At 42.7% G+C, this 22,946-nt stretch overlaps 1 protein-coding gene across 1 annotated transcript in view; it reads left to right on the top strand.

The window, feature by feature from the left end:
- LOC129133643 (zinc finger SWIM domain-containing protein 6-like) overlaps positions 1–22,715 on the top strand; it is a 341,180-nt gene extending 318,465 nt beyond the window's left edge. The window contains exons 13-14 of the mRNA XM_054653272.1: positions 18,800–18,881; positions 20,150–22,715. Of these exons, the coding sequence (XP_054509247.1) occupies positions 18,800–18,881; positions 20,150–21,012 (945 nt within the window). The 3' untranslated portion in view covers positions 21,013–22,715. The remainder of the gene's footprint in view (positions 1–18,799; positions 18,882–20,149) is intronic.
- Positions 22,716–22,946: the final 231 nt, after the last annotated feature.

Here is a 22,946-nt window from a genome sequence, read left to right as displayed (position 1 = left end):
ACAATATGCGTGAACAGCAAATCTCCAAGTTTATTGATAGCTCACACATATTTATATTGGTGTTAATGAAGCTTATACATATTGCAAAAGCTGAGCTCATTATTGGTTAAAGCACACTTAGATCAACCACACCTACTTCTATGCTCTAATGATTATTTTGCTTCTATGTTTACATTCTTATAGCTACTCTACCTAGGCTATCTTCATTTTCTGGCAAGCGATTTTCTCCCCCATCTTCCTGTTTCAGCGAAGGTCACCATGACCTTTGTCAGTGATTGGACACTGGTTGCTTAATCCCCAGCTTGTTTCCCCTATCCTTATCCAACGGTATCACATCGAAGTGGCCTTTCTCAGCTAACCAATTATCCACAAAGCTCTCCACAGGCAGCCTGTTCCAATGCTCTGCCACCCTCAATGGAAAGAAGTTCTTTGTCATGTTGAGGTGGAACATTTTATGTTTTAGTTTATGTCCATTGCTCCTTAACCTGTCACTGAGCACCACTGAAATGGGTCTAGCACCATCCACTTGACACCCACCTTTGAGATATTTGTATGTACTGATGACATCCCCTCTCAGTCTTCTCTTGTCTAGACCAAACGGGCCCAGCTTCCGCAGCATCTCCTCATAAGAGACCAGGACCTGGGGGTCCTGGTTGATGGCAAGTTGAATATGAGTCAGCAGTGTGCCCTGGCAGTCAGGAGGGACAACTGTGACCTGGGATGCATCAGGCACAGCATTGCCAGCCAGTCAAGGGAGGTGATTATCCTGCTCTACTCTGTGCTGGTGCAGCTTCACATCGAGTCCTGTGTGCAGTTTTGGATGCCACAATATAAGAAGGATGTAAAGCTATTAGAGAGAATCCAAAGGAGGGCTACAAAGATGGTGAAGGGTCAAGAGGGGAAGTCATACGAGGAGTGCCTGAGGTTGCTTGGCTTGTTCAGCCTAGAGAAGAGGAGACTGAGGGGAGACCTCATGGCAGTCTACAACTTCCTCATGAGGGGAAGAGGAGGGGCAGACACTGATCGCTGTGGTGACCAGTGACAGGACCTGAGGGAATGGCATGAGGCTGTGTCAGGGGAGGGTTAGGTTGGTGTGGTGGGTTTAGCGCTGGCCAAACGCCAGTGTACTTACTAGAATATACTTACTCATTTCCTGCTGTGAGATAGGATTAGGAGGAAGGCAAAGCAGGCTCAAAACTTTAAAAGGATATAAAGAAAGCTTTATTAATAGTAACTAAAAGGAAGTTTAATAAGAATCAGAATAAAACTTTTAGAACACTTTCCCTCCCCCCTAAAACCTTTTCTTTCTTACTAACAACGTACAGAAATAATTTAGTCAGTTTATTACTTTTAGAATAGTCTTTCTGCAGTTCACTTAGGGAGGGGAGTCCCTCTAGTAAATTTATGGAGACTTCTCCACAAGAAAACAGTTCTTTTGGGGCTTTTAATTTCCACGAATAGCAACCGCCTGGAAAATCTGTAATTGTGAAGTCCTTCTTATTTTTACAGCTTTTCTTACAGTTGTGTTTATGGGCTATGTTAACTTATGGGGTCCTAGTTTAAAGATGAGCTGTTTAAGAGTAAAGGTTCTCATTATCTGTCTTTGAAATCATCTTCATCTCTGGGAACAGAGATCATCTTCTTCTCTCCCTGGGGGCACAGGGTCTTCATCACTCTTCTCTCTTTCTCTGTTCAAACTTCTCATGGGATCACAGCTACTTTAAGATTTGTTTACTTTAGCATGGAGGCCTTTGCTAGATACAATTTAAACAAGTAATCTCCCTATACTTTTTAATGTGTTATAGGAAAAAAAGAGTCTGATGTTTCAATTATATCTTTTTCTATAGCTTTTTAAGAGGATTTTTAGCCTAAAACTAAAGGCATCTCCTCATCCCTCCCATCTGGGACCTGACTTCTTTATTGACTTTGGTGTTTTTATGTTGTTTTCTTACGTGCCTGCACTTTGTCCTTTTCTCTCACCTGAGGGAGGATTAAAGCACCAAAAGAGTTAATATCTCGCCCAGGGCCTGCAGATGGTCACGGACCCTGGCCAGCTCAGTAGCTTGCAGCCAGAGCTGTTTTACGATAGAGGTGATAGAGGTTTCTGCAGCGGCTGCGCTAGGGCTGTGTTAGGATCAGCTGTGCTGGGGGAGGGCCAGAATCTCAGCAGCCAGACTAGAACACAACAGCAGCATGGCTGGGGGCCAATGGCTTCTCCTCCCCCCTGCCCAGTGGTTGCGGGTGAATCTCAATGGTAGTAGAATCTTGGTGCGGCCTGGCCATGGCCCCGCGGCCTCCCCTCCCCCTGCTCAGCAGCAGATGGGGCCTAGCGGGCTCCCTGGGACAGGGCCTGGCCCCGTGGCAGGGGGTGCCCAGCCGGCTGAGACAGGGGGCTGGGCCGGCCATATTACCTGATCTCAGGCTGGAAAAGGGAAAATTCCCAGGATTTTTGTTTTTACCATGTGTGTTCACAGAAGCGTATCAGCTTTCTTGGTAGTTAAACAGATTGTCAATTCTTAAAGCTAATTACTGATTGGGTTTTTTTGACAGACATGGAGTAAACTGCTAGCAGCTTCTCTTAGAACATCACTTCCTTGATGCAAAACCAGCATAGTTGGATATTAGAAAAAGATTCTTCACCCAGAGGCCGGGCACTGGAACAGGCTTCCCAGGGAAGTGGTCACAGCACCAAGCCTGGCAGAGTTCAAGAAACATTTGGACAATACTCTCGGGCACATGATGGAATTCTTGGGGTTGTCCTGTCCAGGACCAGGAGTGGGAGTCAGTGATTCTTGTGGGTCCTTTCTAACTCAGGATATTCTATGATTCTATGTAGAAGTAGTCATTCACACCTTCTTTTTCTTTTTTTCTTTTTTTCTTTTTTTTTTTTTTTTTTTATTTTTTCCTCCTTCACCAATAGCAAAATTCAGTTCATAACCCTGTGTCACATGAAAAGGGGAGATTTCCTCGACCCTTAGTGTTTGATTTGTCTGTCAGCACCCCTGGAAAGTCAAAACCCTTGTGCTTGTGCTGGTCCAGTCTGTCAGGGTCCCATTAGGGGAATCCTTCACTGAACAGTCCTGCTGGATTAAATTACTTATTAAAGGACACACACTAACATCATAAGGGAGACCCCAAGCAGGTCTTCCACTCTATTTGAGTATGTTATCTGCTGCTGGCAACTGCTAATGCCTGTGAAGGACTCACTAACAGTTTATGGAATAACACTTTATTAATATAAAATTGTGACAGGTTAAGATTTGAGGAGTGTTGGTTATAGTATCTGACTACAAAAAATGTATTCAAAGCAATACAGAGACAAGGTCTAATCCTCAATAAAATATTCAGTGCATACAGCATATGGTTCTTAACCAGTAAGTGTCCCTATGGGGGAGAAGACAGGTTCAGCTCATCAACTGATCCCAGTAGTTATGATGGAGTCTTCCTTAACTTTTCCCCCATTCTCGACTTACTTTTATACTACTTTGTTATTTTTAGGTAGAGCTTGAGTGACTCTAGTAATGTATACCTTTGTTACTGATTGGTGTAAAATTGTCTCACTTCGGTCTTAAAGATATAGTCAATAAAATCTAGAGTGCATGCCTAGTGGGGGGTGGTCGTACCTTGGAGGGAGGTAACTTTAGAATGGAGGTGTGTGTTAATATCATAATTAGGCTATAAGGAACCAAGTTCATCCAAGGAGAATGATTTCACCACAGTTGTTGGCTCAGCAGCACGACATATCTCTCCCTTGGGTGACAGGTGCTATGGGGTTCATCAGCTGCAAAGTACCATGGAGTTCCCCTCCCTGCAAGGATTTCTAGAGACTGGCCACTGTGTCTCCACGCTGCTCCGCCTTCCATTCCATCCCCTTTAGCAGGTGCTATGGCTGCAGATTGTGGGTGTGGGGAATCATCATGGAATAGGTTTTCAGCATGCCAACCACATTCCATCCAGGGAGTAGCAGCTGCATTTTACCTTATAATTTCTGTACCATTATAAATTCTGTTAGGATGTGAATATAACTTCTCAGTTTCCTCTCATTTTACCCTCAGCCATCTTTCCATACCCTCTATTTTCTCTTGGATTTAGTCTTCTTGGAGGCGTTATGACGCGTGTTACGACGCACTTCAAAAGGCGAGGGTAACCCAGGTTCCTGCTAATAGATCCCTTGGGGTGGATTAGAGTGAAATGACACTGAATGCTTGGTGTTTGTAAATATATATATATATGTAGGGTTTATTTTAGAATAATTTGGGTGCAATGGGAAGCAGGTCTGTAGTCATTTGGTTATCTATTGTAATATAGCAATATAAAAGCATAACACGTATGGAAATGTATTAAGGAAAAAAAAGAGAAAGAAAGGATAAGAGTAAAAGGGTATAAAATCACCACCCGAGTCCAGTGATGAGATCTGTTTGTTGCAGTTGCAATGTCCATTGTTTGAAGTGATGGTTGCAGTCTCAATCCATCAGGGATGGGGAAAGCCCAAGAAACACAAAGTCCAATAGGGATAATATATGCTCAGGCTCAGTGGGGAGTTTCACACTTAATGTTGTAATGCTGTGGATCACTGGAAACTTTGGGAGTCTGATGGTTTATGACACCACCTAACACATTACAGCTGCCTCTTAGGTCAGCATAATTGAGTCAATTATGGGCTTTCAGAAGGGATGAATACCTTCAGGCCTACTTGTGAATGTTCTGTGTGAATGTCCCAGTGCTTGTCTGGAAGGGAATTTTCACACCTGAGCCACTTGTATAAGGACAATGGCATAATAAAAAGCACTATTCCAGCTGGCAGGATTTGCCTCTTTTCAGCCTCTTCCCTTATCTTGTTCCATACCATCTTGTAGACTGAGGTGCACACCCTCTGCAACTAATTGGTTACTGTGCTCATCATCAGCAAAGCATCCTGCTGATTGTTTGAGCCATTAACCATTAACAGTCCACTCTCTCACCAGGGAAAGCAGAAAATTCTTCTTGGACAATGGAAGAGTGTTAGCCTTCAATTTGTGTGTGCATTGATACAGGAAGCCCAGTGTATTGGTTTTGCATGGCCTGGTTTTGGTACTGGTAGGCAGTCAGGGCTACAGGGGTGGCTTTTGTGAGAAGCTGCTAAAAGCTTCTTTCATGTCCAGCAGAGCCAGTCCCTGGTCACTCCAAAGATGGATGTGCCACTGGTCAAGCCTGGGCCAATTAGAAATGGTGGTAATGCCTCTGTGATAACAGATTTAAGAAGAAAGAAAAACAAAAAAATTGTGGTGCAGTTGCAATTTCAGCCAGAGAAGAAGGGAGTGAGAACATGTGAGAAGAACAACTCTGTAGGCACCAAGGTCAGTGAAGAAGGAGGGGGACGAGGTGCTCCAGGCCTCAGAGCTGGGATTCCTCTGCAGCCTGTGGTAAAGAACACGGTGAAGCAGGCTGTCCTCCTGCAGCCCATGGAGAACCACGGGGATGCAGAGATCCACCCGCAACCCATGCAGGAGCCCCATGCCAGAACAGGTAAATGCCTGAGAGGAGGCTGTGACCCTGAAGGAGACCCATGGAGAAAGGGGCCCTGCTCCCATGCTGGAGCAGCCTGTCCTTGAAGGACTGCAGCCCGTCCTTGAAGGGCTGCACCCTGTGGAAGAGTGACCCACACTGCAGCAGTTTGGGGGGGACTCTTGCCTGTGGGATGGACTCACATCAGAAATTCACCAAGAACTGTCTCCTGTGGGAGGGACCCCATGGTGCAGCAGGGGAACAACTCCTCTCCCTGAGCAGCAGGAGAAGATATGGGTGATGAACTGACCATAACCCCCATTCCCTGCGTGAAAAACACATTCACTCTCCTGTGAAAATTTAAAAAGTTTAATAAAGGACAATAGGAGACAAGGACCATAGAGCAAAGGTTATTACGGCCACACTCAGCCAAGAGCACACTGTTATCTTCGGAGATACCCCTTAAATACCTTTTCCATTACATCAGCCTGTTGCACATTCATAGACCCTTATTCATAGTAAACTTTTCCCCAAACTAGTTTACATGTTCCAAGAATTGTTTAGCATATCTCCTTCTTGAGTCCACCTTTTTATAGCATGCATATTCCTTGGTTGTGGTTTTAGTCCATTCTTATCACTTCCAGTTTTTGGGCCGTGGTCCACACTGTCTTCAGGTGGTGAGTGCTGATAGTTGGCATATCTACAGTGTCTTCTTCATATGTTCATTGGATGTTATCCCATCCAAGCAAACATTTTAACACAAGCATACTTATATCAGCTATTTCACTACTATTTCCAAGCTTAATTAACAACAGAAATAAAAACTATATCTTTATAACAAAGTTACTTTAACATTACACATATAAAATCCATTTTAATATTTGCAAAAAGCCAGTATTATAATATGTATCTATAACACCTGTCCCCCTGTGCTGCTGGGTGTGACCTGGAGTTCCTATGCTTGAGACATAAGACAGACTCATGTGTGTTTCCTCAGACAAACAGCCTCGTTTATTGTCTCCGACACCCTTTTATAGACAATTCAAAACTCCCAATGCTTCACAGACATTGCTCTAAACTCCACACCCCACAGACTCTTACCCAGTCAAATGCTTGTATTTTAGGAGAGCTCCCATTGGCTCTGTCAGCTTCTGTCAGTCAGCCCAGAGGCTGGTTCATGGAGCTGAGCTGGGCCTCTTATTATAACTGGATTAATGCTAATGCTACATCTCACCCTGTTTCTTTACTAAAAATTGAGATCTGTTCTTTGTCATCTATTTGTAGTAGTCCCTAGCAAACAGGGTGACAGAAACAGCATGATTTTAATTTGCATGACATATATTAGTGAAGGTGCAGTATATTGGTTTAGAGTCTGTAGGTAGGAATTTCTTAATGTTTAGGTTACAAATCATAGCTTATTTTAACAACAACAAGCTACTTAACTCCTAAAACTGATGAAGAAAGTCTAGCTACTAGAGAAAAAAATTTGTAAACAGAAAACAGTCTGTAAACAAAGCTGTATATCTTAATTCTCAACTGAAATTAGAAAACCTAGAAACATTCATCTTTGGTACAAGCTTAACAGATAAGGCAATCCATAAATGAACAGAGTCCTTATATGAACTGTTATTTCAGAAGTCCCAGATTCCTATGAGGTAGTTACTTATTGTTCTGGTTTCATGGCTCTGTAATGTCTGTTGGAGGGACATCGGGCTGGTGCTGTCTATGATTCTGAGCAGGACGCAGGGCAGGCCGGATGCACCTGGCAGGTATCCAGTGTCCCACTGTCTGTTGAAACACACGCATATCCCCGTCCCCAAGTAATAAGGGCCCAGGGACCTCCCCATGTATTGGTGAGGAGGTCTTTCACCATTACCTTGGGTTTAGGCATCTGAATATCACTAGACGATTGTAGTGATGGGAAATGGTTCAGTATAACTGGGTTCTGGGATCTTTCCAATACTGTTAAATGATGTAGTGTGTATATGGCTTTAGTTATTCTGCTCTGTGGGGTCTCACCACACATACCTCCCTTTTGTTTATTGAGTATACCCTTTAAGGTACCATGTGCTCTTTCCACTATGGCTTGTCCAGTTGCTGAATGGGGGATACAGGTTTGGTGTGATACACCCCAAGGCTGTAGGAATTGTCTAGTTTTCTGAGAGATGTATGCTGGCCCATTGTCAGTTTTGATAGTGTGAGTGATGCCCAGAACTGCAAAAGCTGATCCCCAGTGTGCGATGGCATCCTGACCCTTTTCTCCTGTGTGTACTGTAGCCCACATTGCTAATGAAAAGGTATAAATTGAGACATGCACATATTTTAAATGGCCAAATTCAGGGATGTGTGTGACATCAGTTTGCCAGATTTGCAAAGCACGCAGTCCACGAGGGTTTGCCCCCATCTGCAGTGGTGCAGCGTAGCCTTGGCAGTCAGCACAGGTGCTAACAATATTATAAGCCTCTGTATTTGACAGCTGAAATTGCTACTGTAAGGCTTGAACACCTTGATGGAAAAAATCATGTGATGCCTTTGCTTGTGCCAGTGTATCTGGTTCTGGTGCCATCCAAGCAGGGCTAGCTAGCATATTTGCTCTGGCATTTCCCTCTGTGATAAAACCTGGTAAATTTGTGTGGCTTCTGATGTGTAGGATGTAATATGGGCAAATCCTGGATTGAATGGTGAGGCATAGAGTTTTGAGTAAGTTAAAAAGTTGTGCATTATTCATTTCTTTTAGTATTGTTTGGTCTAATTTTTGTGTGATGTCAGGCACATATGCAGAGTCTGCTACAACATTTAGAGGAGTGTGAGGAAAATGTTGGAAAGCCATAGCTACAGCACATAGCTCTACTAATTGGGGTGATCCATTCTCATGTCCCTTCAGCGTTTGCCACTCGCCTTCCTCTTTCCATGTCACAGTGGCTTTTCCTGTTTTCCCAGAGCCATCAGTAAAAACCGTAACACCCTTTAGAGGTGTTTGGCTATTTAAGGGCTTTAGAGATAGCATGGTTTCACTGCTTAGCTTTAGCAATCTATGGCTCAGCAAGTGGTAAGTGATTTGACTGGTAAAATTTTGTAAAGCACATTGCAAGGCTGTACAGTTAGCAAGACTCCATTCAAATTCCTCTTGAGTTGTAGGAATAATTATTTAGGAAGGATCTTTTGCATTTAATTGCAGACACCTGTGATGACATTTGATGATTAACTGTGCTGTTAGCTCAGAGACGGTAGGTGCAGTCTTTTTTGGTCGGTGAAGTAAGAATACCCACTCTAGGATGTGCAAAGGGTCAGTCCAGTGTGTATTCCACTGTCCAATAATAACAGTAATATGAGAGTCAACAATGATAATGAATACAGTGATACACACCTCAGGGCATATCTGGTGGACCTGTCTCTTTGTGATAGCTTGCTGTACTGTTTCAAGAGCAGCTTTTGCCTCTGGGGTTAGTTTTCTGGAGGAAGTAAATTCAGGATCCCCTCTCGGGAGGTTGAAAAAGGGTGCTAATTGAGAATTGGTTATCCCTAAGTATGACCTGACCCAGTTTACAATACCCAAAAGTTTCTGTGCATCATTTAAAGTCTCAATTTTGGTGGAAAATTGGATTGCTTGTGGCTGTATTGTTTGGTTCATTATTTTGAGTCCTAAATATTTCCAGGGTGCTTGCTTTTGCACCTTCTCTGGTGCTACCTGCAGCCCAAATGACTTTAATGCTTGCAGCAGGTTTGGCTGAATCTGCAAGAGTTCCCTTTTTGTTTGGGTTACAATCAGAATGTCATCCATGTAGTGATAGCAGTATGCCCCTGGAAACTGTTCTCTCACAGATGAGAGTGCCTGTGCAACTGATTTGCCGAAAGAAAAAACCTCCACAACTTTGTAAAAGTTGTAAAGCCGGTATGTTTATTACAGCGCTGGATGCATGTGGGGATCGCTCCCCTTAAAAGACACGTGTACCTCTGGGAACTCCAGATCCTTTTTTTATCTCCCTTACTAATCCATATGCATGGAATTTCACAATAGGTTCATACATATTCATGTTACTGATTTCTTGTTACACTTGCAGCTAGTTACCCTTGCAGATAGTTTTTTTTATCAGAAAGAACTCCTGGGTCATCCTTCCCTGTCTCCTGAAGCCTCTCCATCTGTTTCAAAGTTCAAGGGGCCCCCCTCTTATCTCTGTCCTTCGGCTGAAGCAGTTTCTTCAAGCACAGGTTTATTTGTGAGAACAGGCAGTCAGACCAAACAGCTATGTTTGCAAGCTACAGACTTAATTCAAGATTTAATTTACCTAAATCTGAAATGGATTTCTACTCTGGAAAATTTCCACTCTGTCTCACAACGTACCATTGACAGATACTGGGACTGTTGCGCATTCCTTGTGGAAGTACACAAGAATGGTAATGCTGTGCTGGTGCAGTGTTATTAATGGAGGGTATTGTAAAAGCAGCGAGCCCCTGACAAGAGAAGAATGATGCATCTGACTCCATGATATCAGAAGGTTAATTAATTACTTTATTATACTATATTATTCTATACTATATTATACTATATTGCACTACATCTAAACTGAAACTGCACAAGCACTCAACTGAACAAAATCTTGTGACTATCTGCTGACCGACAGTCTGGACACGTGCTTGGCCCTGATAGGCCAAGGAAACAAAACACCATCACTTTGGGTAAACAATCTCCATATTGCATTCTACTTTGGCACTAACACAGGCGCAGCAAATGAGATAAGAATTGTTTTGATCATTCCTTTCTCTGCTTCTCTCACTGCTTCTCTTAGGTTCAGAGAATGTGAATCCCACAGGAGGGCACTGTAAAGGCAAACTTTGGGATATCATCTGGGTGTAGTGGAATAGTGAAAAAGCAGTCCTTCAGGTCCACAATCAGGATATCCCAGGAGGCAGGTATCATTGTGGGAGAAGGCATAGCAGCTTGTAAAGACCCCATGCCTTCCATCACTGAATTGATTTTTTTAAGGTCATGGAGCAGCCTCCATTTACCAGATTTTTTTTTTTACAACAAATACAGGGGTGTTCCAGGGGCTCATAGATGATTCTATGTGTCCTTGTGCTAGTTGTTCTTGTACTAATGAATTTAGGGCGTCTAGTTTTTCTTCTTCAAGGGGCCACTGCGGCACCCACACAGGCTGAGTAGTAGGCCATTTCAGAGCTGGTGTGGGACACCTTAAGCCCTTTAACACAGTGGCCCCTGTTAAAAATCTGTTCCCACCTGAACTCCCCATGCAGACAAAACATCCCTCCCCCATAGGTTCAGTGGTGCAGCAGTAATGTAAGGTCAGATTGTAGCTGTTTGGCCCTCAGGATTTTTGATCAACACAGGATTGCTGCTCAAGCAGCTCTTTGTGGTCCCTCCGAGGCCAGCAACGGCAGATCCCGCAGGTGTAGTAGGCCATGATGTAGGCCATATATTAGCAGAGATGATGGTGACATCTGCCCCTGTGTAAATCATCCCACTGACCTTTATCTGTGGAGGCTTTGCCTTGGGCATTGTAACAGTACAATCCATGTTAGGTCTTTGATCTCCTATGACCTGAGTCCAGTTCACCTGGGACTGTCCTGTTGATCTGAAGCCTTGGTCTCCTTGCTCCTTAGAATCTGCTTTGGGGATATAAGACTTAAAAGGAATGAGCTGTGCCATTCTGGTTTCTGCAGGGATTGTTATGGGCGGAACGGGTGTTGATACCATGGCTTTTATTTGTCCTGTAAAATCGGCATCTATGACACTCAGGTGCACATTGATGCCTTGTAGCATGGCACTGGATCTCCCTATAAGGAGAGCACTCATGCCTTTCCCTATGGGCCTCTGGGCCTTAAGAGAGATTTCATGTACCTGTAGTGAATTTATGGTTATTGGGACTGAGGTGGATACATCCATTCTAGTTGTCCCTCTTGTCCTGGCTGTGAGCAGGTCACACAGGCTTGTACTGGAGGGTGGGAAAATGCTTGTGTCGTCGAGTGTTTCCCTGTCACGCTTGGTCTTCCGTTTCCCTGGTCCTTGAGAAATTGACCATTAACATGAAATTTGGACCAGCATTCTTTTTTTACAAGTCCAACTCTCCCACATAGTTTACAGTTTGCATTCATACCCCTCTGTCCTTGAAATGTCCCTTGTGGTGTGGACTATTGTGGACAGCTTGCTCTCACGTGACCTTGTCCACATCTGTAGCAATGGGGAGTTTGTTTAACAGCAGCTGTAATCGTATTAGCTAGCATATCCATGTTATGAGATCCAGTCTTAACCTTAGCACATGCATTTATCATATCCTCTAGGGATGGATTCTGTTTAGGTACTGCATCTATAACCTTTCTAAAGTCCACGTTTGTGTAATCTCGTGCTAGCTGCAGTATTAATTGGCTCCTTGCTTTGCTGTTAGATATCTGTTTTTCCATAGCATCTTTCAAATGTTCTATGAACTGCATATACAATTAGTCAGGTCTTTGCCTTATACTTGAATAGCTTTGGGTGGGTACAGACATATTTGTAATTTTTGTTAAAGCTTGCATTGCTAAATCCTTTGCTTGGACTAGAATAAAGCGGTTCAAATGTGCTTGGGTTTGTGGGTCTTCCATGGGGGACAGTCCCATAAGTTGAGAGATCCCTGCCCCAAAACATGGATCCTACTGTGAAGCTCTTCAGTTTTTAGTCCCTGATCTTCTGCATAAGATTTCCAGCTTGATTCAAACATCATATATTGTACTGAAGTGCAGAGTAATTTCACAATCTGCTTCATATCATATGGGGTTAACTAACTAGCAGTTATAAATCTAAGCATATTTGCAACAGCAGGTGACCCTAGCCCATGTTTAGCAGCTAGCTGGCATAGCTCTGAGACGATTTGCCAATTAAAGGGAACATATTTGTTGGGTGTTGTCCCATTACCTCGCACCACTGGGAATGCTGCAATCATTCCCCCACGCGGTTGCCAATTCTCTGATGATGATGAACACATGGGTACGAAAATTAGTTCAGCCCCTTCTATATCTCCACATTCTATAGCCTTTTGTTTTACCTCTGTCCAGAAAATTACCGGGTCTTGGGTAGGAATGTTTCCTGCTCGGAACATCGAAGGGGCTGGAGCTGGCGTCAGCAGGGTTATAGGGACTTTGTCAGCTTGTTGGGACCTTGATTGTAGATGCCATGGTGCTGCGACAGTGACAGCTGCATGTCCAGAGCTGGTGCAGGGAACAGGGCTCTGTATCATGGTGTTGGAGCTTCCTGGTTCCGGAGTGCTTCCAGGTGTGACGTAGTAACAACATCCGGGCATTTATAGTAACGTCATCTCCGGTTACATCCCCATGATGCAGTGGCAGGCAGGCGTGGTTTGCAGAGGCGGGGCTGTGGGCACGGTTTGGGGGCTCAGCCAACCAGCTCCGGGCAGGGGCAGTTCGGGTGTTTCCATGTTGATGAGGGGCATGGTCAGCCCCAATGACGGGGGGGCTTCCCAGGGACAGCATGGAGCTGGAGCTGCATCATGCTCACTGGCTGCCCAGATGAAATGGCGGCGCCATCCGAGCTACTACAGCATCTGTGCATGGTAGGCACTGTGTGACATTTTCGGGGTGCCAGCACAGGGCACCCCGGTGTCCCTGGGACCCCGCTGGGCCCCCCCATCTCCCTGCGCGGTGGGGCCGCTTTGTGCTGGGGAGCTGTGAGGGATGGTTCTCCCGGGGACAATACCAATGTGGGGGGGTAGTTCAGTGCAGCTCGGCTACGTGGGGCGGCATTGCTGGCCATTGTGTCCTGCCACGTGCTTTGGGGGCTTAGTAAGGTGTCCATCTCCCCTGAAAACTCCTCCAGTGTGTTGTCCTCCCCATACAGTTCAGTATTTAATAGTCTTATAAAATCCAAAACAAGCCTCCGTGGTTTTATAACTCTTACTGTGTTTTCCTCCCCCTTCGAGACTGCCTTTTAATATACAATGGCCAGTTTGTTCTCAGGTATTAAGGTCAAAAGCATTTCTTTTGTTGTGTCAAACCTGTGGGTTTTTGCCCATGTAATTAATCTAAATAACGCTTCTTCATCATAGTCTATGTCCCATTCCTTAAAAGAAAAATTTCCATAACTGTGCCATGGGGTTTTCTGATGTTGAAAACCAAGCGCCCATGGTCTCCGGTGGGGTTTTTCTTCTATTTTCAACTTCTCCGGTTTCCTTTCCACACAGCCCTTTGGCTGTGATTTTGTTAAAAACGCCAATCACTTGTTTTCAAAATTTTTAAAAGTTTAATAGTAATAAAATGGTTATAAAAATAGTAATACAGTTAGAGTAATAATAATTTGGACAAACTGAATTAGGACAATATGAGACAATAAAGACAAAGAGTTACGGACGTCCGGGTACCTTTTTCTGGGCAGCACCAGCCCGAAAAAGGACACCCATTAACAAAGGATTAACCCTTAAAAACAATAGCCTGTTGCATATTCATACACTTCATACATGATGCATAAATTCCATTCAAATACAGGTTTCTGTCTGGTCATCGTCAACTTCTTCCTCCAAATCCTAACAGCGCCTTCGAGGCGGGAAGAAGTTTGTTTCTTCTGATAAGAGGGCCATAAATTCTTCTCTGAAAGATTTAGGTGTCCTGTGGCTGCTATCTCGCTGTGAGTCCTTTCTTTTTAAAAAGAGTATCCTATATAGCATCGTTTCTATTTTAACAATTTTTATAACCTAAAACTATATTTAACACAGTACTTAAGAGAATTAGTACAGCATTACTTTTTAACACAACACATATAATATTCATTTTAATATTTGCGAAAAGCCAATCATAAAATACATGCATTTTTCACAATTTTCTGCAACCTGTTGCAAAGCTTAATCCAAACAGCCTTTGCTGTGGCTTCTGGGCTCTTTCAAGCCTCTTCCTTTTCCAGCTTTTTCTGGTTTCTCTTCATCACAGCCCTTTGGCTGTGATTTTCCACAACCTTTGTCACAGAGTTAGCTCCTGCAGCCTTTGCTGCCTATTTTCGGGCTCTTTTCAGCCTCTTTCTTTTTCAGCTTTTCGCTCTGTCTCTCTGGCAATTCCACAGGTCCTTGGACTGTTCAATCCTCACATGGTGGCACCACTTGTGATGTGAAGTTCTGTGGTGGTGTTTGCAGGGGTCCCAGGATGAGGGAAGAGATGAGAATCTTGACTTCATGTTTCAGAAGGCTGATTTATTATTTTATTATAGATATTATATTAAAAGAAAATGATATATTAAAACTATACTAAAAGAATAGAAGAAAGGATTTCATCAGAAGGCTAGCAAGGAATAGAAAGGAATGATAATAAAGTCTTGTGACTGCTCACAGCCTCAACACAGGTGGCTGTCATTGGTCATCAAGTAAAAACAATTTCACATGCTGGGTAAACAATTCTCCAAATCACATTCCAAAGCAGCAAAACATGGAGAATCTGAAGCTTCTCAGGAGAAAAGATCCTGTCAGAAGGATTTTTCATAAAATATGTCTGTGACAGAATTCCTATGCTTGAGACATAAGACAGACTCATGTGTGTTTCCTCAGACAAACAGCCTCGTTTATTGTCTCCGACACCCTTTTATAGACAATTCAGAACTCCTGGTGCTTCACAGACATTGCTCTAAACTCCACACCCCACAGACTCTTAACCAGTCAAATGCTTGTATTTTAGGAGAGCTCCCATTGGCTCTGTCAGCTTCTGTCAGTCAGCCCAGAGGCTGGTTCATGGAGCTGAGCTGGGCCGCTTATTATAACTGGATTAATGCTACAGTTGGGGTAGGAGGCAGAGATTGAAAGAGGGAGGGTTGTGGGAAAGGTACTTTTAAGGTTTTATTTAACTTCTCATTATCCTGCTCTGATTTTGTTAGTGTGATAAATTCAATGCCTATCTCTACGTTGAGCCTGTTTTGCCCATGATGGCATTTGATGAGCGCTCTCTCCTGGTCCTTATCTCAACCCATGAACCCTTTATTAAACTTTCTCTCCCCTGTCCAGCTGCAGAGGGGAGTGAGTGAGTGGCTTTGGTGGGTGCCTGGCATCCGGCCAGCATCAATCCACGACATCCCAGTTGGACCTCCTGGCTGACAGGACACACTGCTGACTCATTCAACTTACCATCAACCAGGATCCCCAGGTCCCTTTCCACAGTGCTGGTCTCCAGCCTCTTGTTCCCCAGTCTATCCATATATCCAGGGTTGCCTCGTCTCAGGTGCAGAATCTGGCAGTTTCCTTTTTTAAACTTCATACAGTTGGTGATTGCCCAGGCAATGACTACAAGTGATATAAAATACGGGTATAGCAATAAGAGCTTATGGTCCTTTTTTTATGAATCTGCTGGCTTTATGAGAGAACTTCTTTGCCGGTACTCCTTGTCCAGAGAGATAAATCATTGGATCCCGTCCCTCAGGTGTGTCAACTGCACCATTAGTTTGGTGTCATCTGAAAATTTGCTCAGGGTGCATTTGATCCCTTTGTCTATGTCAATATAGAAGATTTTAATTAACACTGGTTGCAGTACAGATCCTTGGAGGGACACCTGTTGTCACCAGTGTCCATTGGGACTCTGAACTGTTGACCACTATCCTCTGGATGGGACTGTCCAATCACTTTTTTTATCCATCAAACAGTCCACCCATCAAATCTGTCTCTCCAATTTAGAGAGAATGATGTTGTGGGGGACTGTGTCAAAGGCTTTACAGAAGTCCAGATAAATGACATCTGCAGCCCTTTCCTTGTCCACTGATGTAGACACTCCATCATAGAAGGCCACTGGGTTGGTCAGGCAGGACTTGTCCTTGGTGAAGCTGTGCTGGCTGTCTTGAATCACCTCCCTGTCCTCCATGTGCCTTAGCAGAGCTTCTAGGAGGATCTGTTCCAGGATCTTCCCAGGCACAGAGGTGAGGCTGACAGAGTGGTAGTTCCCAGGGTCCTCTTTTCTACCCTTTTTAAAGATGGGTGCAGTGTTACCCTTTTTCCAGTCACCTGGGACTTCATCTGTCATGACTTTTCAAATTTCATGGAGAGTGGCTTGGCAACTACATCAGCCAATTTTCTCTAGACTCTGGGATGCATCTCATCAGGTCCCATGTACTTTTGCACATTCAGGTTCCTCAGGTGGTCACAAACCTGATCTTTACTTACAGTGGGAGGGACTTTGCTCCCCCAGTCCCTTTCCTGCTGTCCATCCACTTGAGAGGTATTGAAGACTAAAGCAAAAAAAGTTTTTGAGTACCTCATCCTCCTCCTCATAATCTGTTGTTACCAGTTTTCCAGCACTGTTTATCGAGGGGAGTATACCTCCTTTGACCTTCCTTTTCTGGTTCACAGACCTGTAGAAGCCCTTCCTGTTATTCTTTGCACCCCTTGTCAGGTTCAGTTCCAGTTTTACCTTTTCCTTCCTCACCCCATCCCTACACAACTGAACTTCATCCCTATACTCTTCCCAGGATACCTGTATTGGTTTCCACTGCCTGTCCATTTGCTTCTTTCCCTTTACTTTGATCAGCAGGTCACTACTCAGACATACCAGTCTCCTGTCTTTTTGCCTGATTTCTTGATCCTATGAATTGTTAGCTCTTGTGCTTTATGGAAGACTTCCTTACAGATCTGTCAGTTCTGTTCCATTCCCTTGTCCCTGAGGGCAGTCTTCCAAGGGATCCAACTATCTCCCTTAAGAGCTAGAAGCTTGCTTTCCCAAAGTTCAGGGGCTTAACTTTGCTCCTTACCTGACCCATATCCCTCAGGACTGCAAACTCCACCAATGTGTGATCACTGCAGCCCAGGCTGCCTCCAATCTTGACATCCCTGATTAACTCACTTGTGTTGGTGACCAACAGATGTAGTAACACATCCTCTTTGGTAGGACTATCTATTAGCTGGCTCAATAAGTTGTCATCCATGCATACCAGGAGTCTCCTGGATTGTCTACAGCTTGCCATGCTACTTTCCCAGCAAAGGTTGGGGTGGTTGAAGTCCTCCAGCAGGATGAGAGCTTGCAAGTGCAATGTCTCCTGTAGCTGTAGCAAGAAGGCTTTGTCAATAGGCTCCCCTTGATCAGGTGGCCTGTAGTAGACACAAACCACAAGGTTCTCTTTGTTGCCTTGATCTCTAGTCCTTACCCACAGGCTTTCAACCTGCTCATGGCTGTTCTTCAGACAGCTCTTCACTGTTGGTGATAACATCAAATGCAAAGAAAAATCTAAGTGTAAGAAATAATCTAAATATAAAAAAATCAAAATGTCAATATCAAGATGGCAGCGATGAGAAAACACTGATGCAGTGTTATAGCTCTGAGCTCTGCTCTAGGTGTTGTTTTTCTCTTCTTGTCTCTCTTTCCCATGCAAGCTCCCTTTTATTTTATTTTAATTTTGTTACAGATAAACAACTGCCTTCTGATTGGTCCTCAGGGCCTCTGCTAGTTTTGTGACACACAAAACATGTCTCAAGCATTGCATGCATGTGATCATTTTCAATCACAGTAAGTTGCACACTCATATGGTGGTCTTCCACCAAAGTAATTTTTTCACAGCATGCTCAGCAAACACACAAATTATCAGAGCCTTTAGGGTTAATATTCTCTTGTTCTAATCTTGGTTAAGATGCTAGGTGTCTGGCACTGTTCCCACACTTCACAATACACCTCTTGATGCAGAGGGCATATTAAAAGACTGGACCTGTCTGTTTATTCCAGTGTTGCTGCCTTCAACTAGAAGTATAGAGGAGAATATAATTTGTGTCCCAGAATACTGGGATATATCTGGAAGTGTGTATATATGTATCTTTGCAACATAAGCAGCCAGTCAAATCACAGTACACTCTGACTCCTGTATGTATTGTTGAAGCCAACGACCAAAAAATGCAGAAGGGGGAAAAAATCTGATAAAAATCTGATGGGTTAGATTGCCCAACAGGAGTTGACATGTTCCCACTTTAAAGATTTATATACATAGAGGGAGGAGACACAGGATAATTTAATTTGAATAATTGAATAATTGGGCTTTGTTGTTGGTTGGGGACGGGAGGGCTTTTTTGTGGGATGGTGGGGATTTTGTTTGTTTTTTTCTTCCCCCCCAAATAAAACAGAGCTTCTCATCTAGCCTAGAAGGACCTGCAGTTGGAATTACTCTCTGTATGCTTTTCTAAGATACCTGAGTAGTATTTATCAAGTCTTTTGACATATCAGCTAAAAAGAGGTAACAGAGCAGAGAAGGCAAGAGGCTGCCATTTTGAACCTCAGTGTATTTGAGTAACTTAAATCCCTGATTGTTGGTATATTGTCTTGGTTTTACAATAGGATGAATTTGTACTTTGTATTGTTTCAACAGGTGATGCGGATGACACTGTCAACATTGAATTGGCGACGACGGGAAATGGTGAGGTGGTTAGTAACATGTGCAACAGAAATAGGTATGTTCTGAGGTGCTTCTCAAGGGCTCCTGCCTTTTTGTCAGCTAATCTTAGATGGCTTGATCTTGTTTGTCAACACTCAGGCTCTGCAAATATCTCACACCTTCTGTTCCTCTTTAAAATCCCTTTTTTAGAAGACAATAATTATGTCAGTGCTGAGTGGGTTTTTTGAGCATGTAATAGACTAGGCACAGGCCAAGTGAGACAATACTTGATTAATGCAGTGTAACTTCTTTCCCCTTCAAGGTAGGGACATTCATAACCCAGATTTCCCTTTCTTCCCTCCATGTTGGGTTTGGGTTTGAGGCTGCAGCAGAGAAAGGGGTAGTGGTTATGGGATGTTACACTATGCTACAACTTTGCTTGCTCTGAAGGGTAAGGCTCCAAAAGACTGATGAGAGCACTGTCTTATCAGTGGTGGGGAAGATGAACCAAAAAACAGGTGAATGAAATGTGGAGGTTGCGTCCCACTGTGTGGCATACAAGATCTCATGAAGGGGTTCTCAACGTTTGTTTTCTTGGTTTCATTTTTTAAGCCCCTTTGTAAATCCAAGATTAGAGTGTAATGCTTCTTTGTCACGTGGCTATGACACTGTGCAGGCCTCTCACCTGCACTGGAAAGCAAAGCAAACACTAACACAATCCAAGCCTTTCTACAATATTGCTCAGAGTATTTCCCTAATAAAAACCTTTATGTTCAAGTGCATATCAATTCAATACAAGATGTATCTGAAAAGCTTGTTGGGAGAGGGTAGAGGTTAGGATTTTTAATTTTATATCTTTTAAAGTTGTGCTTAGTATTAAATGCCACGGTGTTCTATTAAATGAGACATTTGGCATGCTTTCATATTCTTTTGTGCATGCGCTGTACCGTGAGATGCACATTAAGAAAAGAGGTTAAAATTGCCTTTTAAGTGTTTGGTGTGAGGGCTGCTTTTGAATGATATGATAAGACCAAATGAGCCAGAACTTGTTATACAATTTGTCTTAGATAACAAGTAAAACAGTTCAATTTTCTCACTGGGATATAAAAGCTTATCTTGCAGGCTTTTTTGTTATCTGCATTTCAGTGATTGCTACGGAGTGTACACAGTTAGCCTTTGTTTTAATGTCCTTCTGCAGACGTTATCAGGTTTAGCTTTTCTTGCTGAAGCTGGTCTCCTTCAGTGTTCTGGCAACCTCTTAGAACTTTGACTATAATCTTTTGCTGAACATCTATATCTGCTAGGTTTTGTCAGTTGTGCCTAATCCTTTCTTTCTCTCCCCAGGTGTTTATGCACTGGACAGTATAATGCAAAACTGGTTTACACTTTTCACTCCAACAGAAGCCACTAGTATTGTTGCTACAACAGTGATGTCCAACAGCACCATTGTCCGTCTGCATCTGGACTGTCATCAGCAGGAGAAGCTGGCCAGCAGTGCTAGAACACTTGCTCTACAGTGTGCCATGAAGGATCCTCAAAACTGTGCCCTCTCTGCACTGACTCTCTGTGAAAAGGATCACATAGCTTTTGAGACTGCTTACCAAATCGTTCTAGATGCTGCTACAACCAGCATGAGCTACTCACAGCTTTTTACTATAGCACGATACATGGAGCACCGTGGTTACCCTATGCGGGCCTATAAGCTGGCCACTTTGGCCATAACGCATCTCAACTTGAGTTACAATCAGGACACACACCCTGCCATTAACGATGTTCTCTGGGCATGTGCACTCAGCCATTCTCTTGGGAAAAATGAGCTAGCAGCTGTAATACCTCTGGTGGTCAAAAGTGTCAAGTGTGCAACAGTACTGTCAGATATTTTGCGCAGGTGTACTTTAACCACTCCTGGCATGGTGGGACTCCATGGAAGGAGGAATTCTGGTAAGCTCATGTCACTGGACAAAGCCCCTTTAAGACAACTCTTGGATGCCACGATTGGAGCTTACATTAATACAACTCATTCACGTCTCACTCACATCAGCCCACGACACTATAGTGAGTTTATAGAGTTCCTCAGCAAGGCCCGAGAGACCTTCTTAATGGCTCATGATGGACACATACAGTTTACACAGTTTATTGATAACCTAAAACAAATCTATAAAGGCAAAAAGAAACTGATGATGTTGGTTCGCGAGCGGTTTGGTTGATGAAAATGAGTGAAGGGAGGAGGTGGTTTGGTATTACTTGAGCTTGCCTTCGTATCTTTTTGAACTTAAAGAAACAAAGCCACACTGGTATTATATGTGTATAGTTATACTGAGTTTGAAAACTAAACTGTCATGTTGTGAAAGTTTGTGTGTTTAAATTTTTTCCTTTCTTCTGTTTTGTGTGATTAAAAAAAGGTTTGGTTTACACTGAGTATATGTTGTCAAGTGGCAAAAGCCCACATCACTCTCCTGTTCTTTCTGTATATGTTCACAGCCTCAAAAACAAAACATATTTCAATGGTTTTAAAAAAGCAAACAAAGCACCTCCATCCTGTGATAAGTACCTCAAATGCATTCAGCTTTGCTCCTTTGTAACTCATTATTATATTTCAACATATTTAAACAAACCAACAAATGAAATACTAGTAGTTAAAAGGCTGACCATGTGGCTTTGCAGTGCTCTTCATCCAGAAGCATGGCACACAATGCTTATGCATGTGGAAACTTAGCGACTGTCAACATACATTCTCAGGGATTTGTCAAAATAAATTTTTTAAAGTATGAGAGCATTTATTGTACTGTATATATATTATAGTAGATGTCTGAATATTGAAAAAAATCTAACATTAATTTATTAAAAAAATTCAAATATATGTAATGCAAAGTACTTGAAGCTGCAGTAGCTTGGTTTTAAAGAAAAAATATCTGAAGGACTAAAGTGCGCCTTGCTTCAGGGTTGGCTCAGGTGGTGAACTATATGCTGGGCATCTATTGAGAGCCATCTTTTGGATTACATGGTTGGAATGATACCTACTGGAGAAGTTTTATATATGTATATGTGTGTGTGTGTGTGTGTGTGTGTGTGTGTGTATATATGTATACACACATAAACACATGCTTGTAACAGGCACTATAGTAAAGAGGGACAACAAAAAATACACAGCCAGAGCAGCAAGCCTTAGCATTAAGAATACAGTATGCCAGAATTGGGGTTTGTGCCTCCTAGCCTAGGAAACTTAAAGAAATATCATTTTGGACACAAAATGCAAAATGATTGACATGATACATTACGCCTTTGCAGTGAGCTAATAATAAGCTAACCTTTGTGCACAAATATATATATATATATTATATATATTCTGCATAGGTATTTTGACTGTGCAGGACAGAAAGTTGTGTAGGTATGACTGTTCTACTTTTCCGTTCATTTTTGTAATATATTTTATTTTCTCTAGAATCATTCAAACAAAAGCAACCTTCTATCTTGCCTTGTCTTAATGCTTTAAATTAACCAAACTGGAGATCTAGCTACCAAACCGTTCATTATATTATTAAATACCAACTTTGATTACAGTATCGTGACTTTGCTTTAGCTGATGGTTCTGCATCCTTGTGCTTTTTAAAACAGTTTTTGTTTTGGTGCAAAAGTTGTCCAACGTCTCTTGTTCCCTTCATTAGAGAACATGCTAGAGGTATGTTTGTAGGTATTTTTGTTTAGAAAAACTATTTCATGCTCTCCATTTTATTTATTATAATAGGTAAAAAGGTTGTACTTCATTACCCATGTAAACAAGCTCATGAAGTTGAAATTAAGATTTGATACAATGATATCAATTTATTTATGTAACTAAATCACTGTTTTATAAACTTGTTACTGATAACAATTTTTTTGTTTTGATTAAAATTAGTTTTTTGAAAGTTGATTCTGTCTCCTTTATGGTGTCTGTTGCTGGAGTTAAATTATCTATGAATAGTTCATAGATCTTAAAAGCCCAGCTTGCAACTTTGGTGCATTATGGTGATAAGCAATATGACCAAGAAAGAAATGTTTTGTTCCTCAAAAATCTGCTGAGGAAAAGTAGTGTTCACAATTACAACAGCGCCTTTGCTCATGCAGGAAGACTTGGTGTGTCAGAAGGACCAAATGGTGCCTG

Source organism: Agelaius phoeniceus, chromosome W (genome assembly GCF_051311805.1).
Source record: "Agelaius phoeniceus isolate bAgePho1 chromosome W, bAgePho1.hap1, whole genome shotgun sequence".
Taxonomy (NCBI): Eukaryota; Metazoa; Chordata; class Aves; order Passeriformes; family Icteridae; genus Agelaius; species Agelaius phoeniceus.
This window is presented reverse-complemented; position numbering and strand designations above follow the sequence as displayed.